General features: G+C 38.3%; 1 protein-coding gene across 3 annotated transcripts in view; it reads left to right on the forward strand.

Moving 5' to 3' along the window:
* Positions 1 to 3,798: 3,798 nt before the first annotated feature.
* The window catches only part of ZMYND11 (zinc finger, MYND-type containing 11), a 64,347-nt gene continuing 58,566 nt past the window's right edge, over positions 3,799 to 9,579 (forward strand). For 2 of the 3 annotated variants that reach the window (XM_010182257.1, XM_010182259.1), the window contains exon 1: positions 3,827 to 3,942. In XM_010182257.1, the coding sequence (XP_010180559.1) occupies positions 3,827 to 3,942 (116 nt within the window). Of the gene's footprint in view, positions 3,943 to 9,579 lie in introns of all 3 variants that reach the window. The other variant, XM_010182258.1, reaches the window with a different exon arrangement.

The following is a 9,579-nucleotide window of genomic DNA, read 5'->3' on the forward strand; positions in this document are numbered from 1 at the left end:
GACAGGGAATACCATAGCTAAACAAGCATGATGGCTGGCAAATCACAAGCCAGATATTGATGTTTATTTCAGCTTTAAGGTTTTCTTTCCAGGATATTGAAATGAATGCTATAACGAAAGAGGGTGTTGAAAAACATCTTCAAGCATTTATATGTAAATACACATTTCAGCACTGTTGTTTTAAAGAGCCGCTGGAGTTCTGACTTCTTTAAAACACTGCATGGATGAATCAGCCTCTTTCAGTATTTAACCTCTAAGCCATAGATTCTTACACATACTCACATGCACTGTATGTTTATACTTGTCCTCTTCTGTGCGTGTGTGTGCACCCACACATAAGCAAATAATCAGTAGTGATAAATATAGATTTAAGAATCTAATATGTCTCCCATTAAACTTTAAACAATTATTTGCCTGAATAAATTGTGCATGTTGAAGCACTGGGAGCATTTTCTGTTGCTTGGAAATAGCATTCGAAAGCATTTTATGAACTGTTAACAGTCTGATACATGTTATGTTTAAGATTTTATAATAATAATATAGAAAACTGCTTATATTTTTGCAGGAACGCAGGGAGTTGACTGTTGTGGTTAGTTTTACCATAGAGGAAGAGTGACTGCAATGAACAGCAAGAAATAGGCCACAATCTTTTAATCTTTTTCTTTAATGCAAAAAGGCTCTATATTTCTTCTACACCACACAATTAAAAAATGAAAATAATGCTAAAGTGGTGTGGACTTTTTGGAAAAAAAAAATCTTATTTTTATATTTTTGGAAGTGTAGTGTATATGTGCTATTTCAGTAGTGGTATGTCAACTCTTGAACTTAACAAAAATGCCCTTAAATAGTAAACCAAAGCTATAAAAATGAAATGTATATTCTTTGAAGACAGAACACCTGCTAAAATTATTGCATCTTACAAAAAAAAGAAAAAAAAAGAACAGAAGAGAACATGTGTGATTGCTGTGTCCCGTGTGTAAGAGTTCTTACCACCATTATCTCCAGACGAATAGCGGGAAGAGCATGACTGTGCCTGTATGAGCAGTGGTGGGGAGCAGGGTCCAGCCGGGATTAAGCAGTTCAGGTTGGCATCTACATCATCTGCATTTTGAGGGGAGTTACTTCAGACCAAGTCCAGTCTGGTCCCATGGAGTGACCTCCCTGTAGCGGCTGGGGCCTGGGAAGTGCATGCCTGTACCGTGGGTTGGAGTTATCCATGGTACAAGCATTTGTAGGCTTTGAGCCCACAAAGTGTGATAAGGATGGGGAAAGGGGTGGTCAGGAGGTTCATTCCAAAAGTGCACTCCAAAGGAAGTAGACTGGTGGCCATCTTAGGTGCAGGTCTGCAACCACATGGCTTCAGGGACCTGTAATTACAGCGTTACTTCACTCTCCTCTTTCCTGTGTTGGATGTGGGCTTCTTCTCCATCCCTGGAGAAACAAGGGGGAATTCCTTAGCCCCAAAGTTTAGCCTTTGCTCCAGCTGCACAGCAGGGACATGGGGTCATGGTGAAATAGCAGATGGATTCCCCCAGGCCTTGTCCTGTGCAGGGGCCCTCAAGCCCAGGCGTCGCAGAGGTGTGAGAGAAAACCACCTCTTTCCCCCTCTGGCAGGCACACCGAGTGCAGCTTTCATGCGGGCAGCCATATGCCAGGCTGCCAAAAATAACGGCTATTTTTAAAGTAGTTGGGATAACAGGACCCACTTCATTTATTACAAAATAAACTGAGAGCTGGTCTGTTGTTTCACACTGTTACCAGGGTTGAGAAGGATGAGTGTTTACTCGTTGATCCTCGTATGTTGACATGATACTGCAGAAGAGGCGCTCTGTCCAGCCTAACGACTGCTATATTGGCTAACAACTTTCAAAGCAGATACTTTGTAAAGAGGTAGAATAAAAAGAATGATACCACTTTTAGTCTATTCTGCATTAGCAAAGGAGTTTTATGCTAAGTAGGGCTATGAAGATTGTCATGTTAGCATCTAACCCTTTTTAGTATTTTTCAGGTCTGTTTTCTTTAAGATTTAAGTTATACAAACAATCATGTTTTTCTTACAAAGTAGGAAGAGTTTTTTACTTGTAATGTCCTCATAATCTGTGAAATGAATGCAAAGGAGCTCACAGAATGCAGGGTTTTCCTCCACTATTCCCAGTAGAGGCTTGCTTTCTCTGAATCATTCTTAGGTGATGCTATCTACTGGCTGTCACTCTTAGCTTTATGTCTGTCATATTCCCTCTTATCCTCCCCTCAAAAATGTATTCTTGGCCTTTCTTTTCTGGGACATCCATCCAGTTGCCCTTGCTTTAAATCCCAGCAGAAAGAGATTTCTAAAGCAGAAATGTGGAGTCAATGTGTGACCACACCATGTCTCTGCAGGTGCCGCTCTGTTCTACCCTTCACTGCTATCTCCAAAAGCCAGAGGTGGCTCACACATGAGATACGATTGCAACTGGACGTGCACATATCACTTCACATCATCTTTTTTTTTTAATCTTTTTTTTAAAATGGGCTATGTAATGTTAAGTACAATGCTGTAAAATCATTTCCTCTTCTTAATAATAGAATGTTGCACTTTTATTTCATTACAGCTGTAAAGTGAGAGTTGCTGATCTGAAACTTGACAGTCCTCTTAGACAAGTACCTGTATGTCCCGTGGCCTTGGAAGTTGCACTGCTGCAGCTGATGGAATACTTGAATCTGTTTAATTTTGGGGTATTTGAGATGAAGGACACTTTTAATACTGAAATTCCCATCTTTAACATTGTGCAGATGGTGGAAAGTTTTTGCATTTTTTATATTATTTTAGGCTTCCTGAAATTAATATTCTACTAGTTACAAGTATCTGCATGCATACCACAGAGTTCATTTTGAGGGCAGAGTTCTAAAATAAATTATAGACCTTGGTAGCAGTCATAAATCAGTCATTTTTTTCATTGAGAAAGTGGTGGCACTGGCAGAAAGTTATTTAGTGATCAAAATGCATCGTTAAGCTTTTAAAAAGGGATTCTGTGCCTGTAGTAGAGCTGTAGGCGATTTATGGCTTATCTGTACTCATTGCCTCGAGCTTTTGGAAAATTTGTAAACAAAGCCAGATGCTCATTATGTTCCCATTCAGGGTTGGTTAGATGGGTAAATGCCATCAGAAGCACTTTGGTCCTGTTGGGCTTTAGCATATTACTGGAAATGGAACTGCTCCAAAATATTTTTTTTAAATATTTATCAACCATGAAAATGTACCTCTAGTTTCTGCTTATAGAATAGATTTTTTAAATAGTTGTAAATTATAAAAATATGGAAGTAATACTCTGAGAACTATATTGTGTACTAAACTGTGGGTTTTTCCAGCTTTTTCCCTGTGCCAGAGTTCACGCTTACACCATGTGATGTAGTCAAGCACCACTCGGCCTTTTTAAAGGTTTTGGGCAATGCAGGAGGGTGTGGAAGCTTAATGCTAGGGTACCTTCTGCTTTTTACCAAATTTTAGGAAACTGATATGTGAACTAAGTGACTTTTTGTAACCCGTTTGATAATTTAAGTCATTTGCTATTCATTTGGTAATTTTTACTGCTTGCCTTTTGTCTTCTACATAGATTATGTGATGTGAAAGGGGTTCCTGTAAACAACTTCTTTTTTGCTTTTTACTGCTTTTTAAGTGTAAGAAAACATGGTGCTGTATACAAACAGAATTGCTATAGGTTAAAAATTTTTCTTGTAATCCTATTTATTGCAATTTAATCATCATGTAATCCATTTCATAATTAATTATTAACTTTTTGGTGTATTTTTTTTATTTATCGGCTGCAGGTGAGCAAGTAAACAGGTCATGGCACGCTTGACGAAGAGACGACAAGCAGATACAAAGGCTATCCAGCATCTTTGGGCAGCTATAGAAATAATCCGGAACCAGAAGCAAATTGCTAACATTGACCGTATTACAAAGTAAGTGAACCATTCCAAAAAAATGTCTTGATGAGAGGGAAGGTTGATGCTATTAAAAGCTCTGAAAAGCAGAGACAGTAAACATTGTAAGAGACTGTGAAACAGTTAAATGCAATTCTGTGATGCTAATTATCTAATTATAGAAAGCCTTATGAAACTGAGCACCTAAAGATCCTAAGGTGAGGTTTAATCCATTGAATTGAGATCTTACCCTGTATTTGTTTTGTATAAGCATCTTTAGGAAAGATGCAATATTTGTAGTACTTGAACTGAGTTTAGCATGTCAGAGTTGTACTCTCTTGGTAGCTTGGTCAAAATGCAAGAAGGAGATACAACAGTTAAGGAGAAAAGGGGAATAAAACCTGTAAATAATTCTCTAGGAAAATGTGCTAGGACAGTGGAGAACTCTTTTCCAGAAGGCAAAGATAAACCTGAAGTGTTAGGTTGCTCAAACAAATAAGAAGCCATGTTAGCTGAGATGACCATAGGGTGGTATTAGAGGTGATTACCACCTATGCCTAATTCTAGTGTTAATATTATAATGTTCTTCAAAATTTATTAGGTGCTGTATACTCAGAGAAATAGATATTTGTTCTATGGAGCTTGCAATGTGTAAAAAGAGTTACAATATTAAAATATGTTTTAAGATAGCTTGGAGTAGCCACTGTAAAAAAAATCTGAGGGAGGTTTTGTGCCTCTCTCTGCTTTGTCTGCATCGACAGGCCAACTACATGCTGGCCTGTCACATTTGTCAAAGTAATCAATATGAATAATTTAAAAGAGCAAAAGTTACCAGTTGGCAACTCTTCAGTTGCCAGAACCAATGTGAACTGATAATGAGGCCAGAGACCACTAAGGGTGAGAGTTATAAATGGTGCAGGTGACTAACGAAGTGGAAATCATTGTAACATGGTCCACTAAGAGAGTTTGGAAGCTCTGGAGTGGAAGTGACAGGCAAAACTGGCTTCATAAGTGGAAGAAGTGTAACAGTTGAAACATAGTGAACAATAAACAGGAGAAAGAAAAAGGATGGTTTCCCAAACGAATTAGTGTGTTCCTGGCTCCTACAATGAAGAAAAATGTTCCATTAAACCAAAAAGCACCTTCCCAGAGATAGTTCCAAGCAGGCTTGAGAGGGAGATTGTACCTTAGGAAATTACATTTCTGAGTTTTGTGGTGGGTTGACCCTGGCTGGACACCAGGTGCCCACCAAAGCCACTCTACCGCTCCCTGCCCTCAGATGGACAGGGAGAGAAAATATAATGAAAAGCTTGTGGGTCGAGATAAGGACAAGGAGAGATCATGGCAAAACAGACTTGACATGGGGAAAAATTAACTTAATCTATTACAAATCAAATTATAGTAGCATGATAAGAAATAAAAACCAAATCTTAAACTCTTTCTCCCACCCTTCCTTTCTTCCTGGGCTTAACTTTACTCCCAGATTCTCTGCCTCCTCTTTATGTGTGGTACAGGGGGATGGGGAATGGAGGTTCAGTCAGTTTATCACATGTTGTCTCTGTTGCTCCTTTCTCGTCAATGGGAGGACTCCTCACACTCTTCCCCTGCTCCAGCACAGGGTCCCTCCCATGGGAGACAGTCCTCCACAAACTTCTGCAATGTGAGTCCTTCCCACGGGCTACAGTTCTTCAATAACTGCTCCAGCATGGACCCCTTCCACAGAATGCAGTCCTTCAGGAACAGACTGCTCCAGCATGTGTTCCCCACAGGGTCACAAGTCCTGCCAGCAAACAGTCTCCAGTGCGGGCTCTTCTTTCCATGGGTCCACACAACCTGCCAGGAGCTTGCTCCCATGTGGGCTTCCCATGGGGTCACAGCCTCCTTCGAGCAACTTCCTGCTCCAGCGTAGCATCCTCCATGGGCTGCAGGTGGATATCTTCTCCACTGTTAACCTCCATGGGCTGCAGGGGTACAGCCTGCCTCACTGTGGTCTTCACCATGGGCTGCAGGGGAATCTCTGCTGCGGCACCTGGTGCACCTCCTCCACCTCCTTTTTCCCTGACCCGGGTGTCTGCAGAGTTGTTTCTCTCACGTATTCTCACTCCTCTCTCCTGACTGCTGCTGGTGGTGTGCGGTTTCCTCCCCACCCCTACTTCTTAAATATATTATCACAGAGTTGTTACCACCATTGCTGATGGGCTCAGCCTTGGCCAGTGGTGGGTCTGTCTTTAAGCTCACTGACATTGGCTCTATCGGACATAAGGGAAGCTTCTAGCAGCTTCTCACAGAAACCACCCTGTAACCCCCCACTACCAAAACCTTGCCATGTAAACCCAATACAAGGGTTGCTCTTGCATTTCAGAATGCTTTTAAGCATATATATTTGCATCATGTCTCCAAGGAGATAAGTGGGTAAACTGGTGCTAAACACTTTCCATTTTAACATTTCAAATTACTTGCTCCAGGCCATATATTAGCTGAGTTTGTTAGCTGTTTATGCGCTTTTTATATGTAATAAAGGGAGACAGGCATGTCTAGCTGGAGATTCATCCCACTCTTATAAGAGATGCCTATTTTAAGGTAGTGCGAATAACATTTAGCTGGGTAAAGTTAGGTAAGTCAAATCCTATCATTACAAACAAGGTTGAGAAAACAAGTAATTAGATACTAGAAAAAGAATTACTGCTCTTGGTAACTGAAGAGTAGTTTTGGTTTTAAAAAAACAGTCTAGATCCAGATTGTGTGACTCATCTCTAATCAGAAGAAAAATAAGTGACTAAACAGAGATGCAAGCAGCCTTAGTGCTTTGAGAAATATCTGCAAGGTGTTAACAGTAACGACTGATCTAAAAAGTGCTTGGACACTGTAAATGCTCCATATGCACCTCAGTGACCAGAGTGATGAACAGTGATCTGTTTACTATTATATGAAATTTTTAAGGAGATAACTTTTGACAAGAAAGAGATAAAGACCTTTGAGTTGCTTTACAGTACTAGTCATTGATGACTAGTCACAAATGTCTTAGGAAATGAGTATACATATTGCATAATATTAAAAATAAAGTTCTGAAATTAGCAGAGCATCAGAATGTCTCTCCTCATGAAAACTGAGCAGCTGATGCATTCTTCCAGGCTGAAAGGTACACCTGCAATTCCTTAAAAGATAAATCAGTCTCTGGGCACATGGGTAATGTCTGAATAGTAAGAAAGATCAAAACCAAACAGTGCTCAGAAGTTAAAATTATGACCATATATACATAGTTGGAGCTAAAGGGAGTATTCTCATACTTGGATTAGTTACATTTTTAGAAGTGTTATTACCCCTTGGGTCTGACTGAAAGAGTGGCTTTGCATATTAAAGGTATTTGCAAGTAATAATGACAGTGAGATTTGTGGAAGCACGTCTTATTCCTGAGTAAGGACACAGAAAAACAGCAAGATAATCTTTTATTATAAATGCATGTTGAAGGTGACAGTCATCCTACCATGTCACTAGTGGATGACAAATGTGTGCTTTCAGAGAACTTCACAAGTTGAAAAGATGATTCATTATTCAATTTTTGATTTTATTTTCTTTTTGCCATAGTTTGAGGGTCCATTTGTTGCTAGAGACAAATTGTCCTGTGTATTATGTGACCTGTTAGTCAAAACACCTTCAGAGCAGAATCTCTGTTGTGGCTTTCTTCAGATGGTTTGCTGCTTTTAGGCAAATCTGTTTGTTGGCTTTTCTCCTAACCAGCAGTGCAGCATGGTTGTCTCCCTCTTCCTAAGCTATTCCTGTTCTTTCATTTACTTCTTGCTTTTCTTAGTCTTCTGGTCCTGAGTAGAACCACTGTACATATCAAGGAGCATTTACTTTTTATCACCAAGGAGGAAATGTTGGTAATATAAAAAGAGGATTAATTGTTTATAGATTATGAACTCAGTATATAGAAAAGACAGATTTATATAGCATATATTAAAATATGTAAAATGTAACCTGCGCACTTTACGTGTAATTGTTAAAAAATACCTTGGGTAAAGAAAGACTTCCAGAAGATACTGGCAATGGAAAGTATGCAAGAAAAATCTATTGAATTAGCCACACATTTTCTGTAGAGAACATAAGAGTAGGAGGATAGTGTAGGAGGAGCCAAAAGCACTAGAAGGTACTTCTAGTATTATCAGGAAAAACCTATAAGAGTCCCTTTAATTAAAAGTAGACTAAATCAAGTATGCTTTCCTTTTTAAATTGATGACGGGGAAAAGCGAATACCCAAGTTAGAGCTTTCAAGAAATTAGTTAGTGAACTTACTTAACTTTTGGCAATTATTTTGGAAAAGTTACTGCATGTGGAGAAGTATTAAAGAACACAAGAAAGGTGTCTATTTTTGAAGCAATTAAAAATGTGTGTGGAGAAATGGCAAGAATATGACACTGTTAATTGGAGTATTATATAAATACCTAAATAAAAGCATTGATAGGGAACAAATTACACTGCACAGACTTGATGTCTCCCCCCCAAAAAAAAAAATCAACAGATCATTATATGAAAGGGATTCTGCAATTTTAGTGATTATGTGTGGGCGTACATTATAGTTGGAAAGGTACCAGTGGTCTCCATTGGTTAGTGATAGGCATTCTTCAGTAGCTTGAAAAACAAAATAAAGGACTGAAAACCAGTACTAACAAGAAGTTAACAGTGTAGTGAATTTAAAGGAATTAGTACTGAAAGTGCAAACTGTCTTTTGAAAATAACTTTAAAATATATATATAAAAGTTCTTGTGTTTGTTCGTAGGCTTCAGTGTGTTCAGTGCATTTTTATTTAAGGGTGAAGCTCATTTGAAGGCAGTGGTAACATTTCTGTAAAGGTATGCAAAATAATTTCTAAGAGGGATTTATCAAGAAATATGACTTATTTTTCTATCCAGACTCAATGTTGGGATAATTTGATCCTAATATATCAATTATTTAGATGAGTATTATTGGTATTAATTATGCTACTAAACACTAGCAGAGTAATGGCTTCCCTTATCTTGTGAATCCTCTGTCAAGAGCGCAGCTTGACAAATGGCTCATACCTAGAAGTGTGTTAAAAATCATAATTATGCTTTGACTTTCTGGTTTTTTCCTCATTATCTTCCATCTGTTTTGGATTTGGGGTAACTTCAAAAATTCATTCTATGGAATAAAAGGCCTTAAAATACACTGGGGAAAAAGCATGCATATTTAAAAGAGTAGGATAAATTATTGACATTCAGTTGCATAGCAGATTGGAAAGTATTTCTGTACAGACATGTTTTTAAAGTTCTCTTTCTTTGGCTACTCCAGTCTTCTAGTTTCTTTCATAGTGTTTTCTTTATAATTCCCTTACAGGTAATTGGACTCCTAAGATTTAATTAACTATTAATTAAATATTTACCCTTTTTCTCTCAAGATACTGGGTTTCCTCGGTAGCAATTTATGAACATTTCATCATCTTTATGATTAGTTCAGAGTTCATTATCTTTTAAGTTAATGTTATTAAAATACCCAGTTGGCAAATACTGTGTTCTAGAACTGTTATTGGCTACTTTCAAGATTTTGTCATTGTAAATAGATAATTATTGTGGTTTCTAAACTATTCCATGGAGACTCGTGTGAAGAATCAAAACATAATTCTTTTCTTCCATACTTCCTTCTTCATATTTTTTTCTC

The sequence above is a fragment of the Mesitornis unicolor genome, unplaced genomic scaffold (genome assembly GCF_000695765.1).
Source record: "Mesitornis unicolor isolate BGI_N332 unplaced genomic scaffold, ASM69576v1 scaffold2004, whole genome shotgun sequence".
NCBI lineage: Eukaryota > Metazoa > Chordata > Aves > Mesitornithiformes > Mesitornithidae > Mesitornis > Mesitornis unicolor.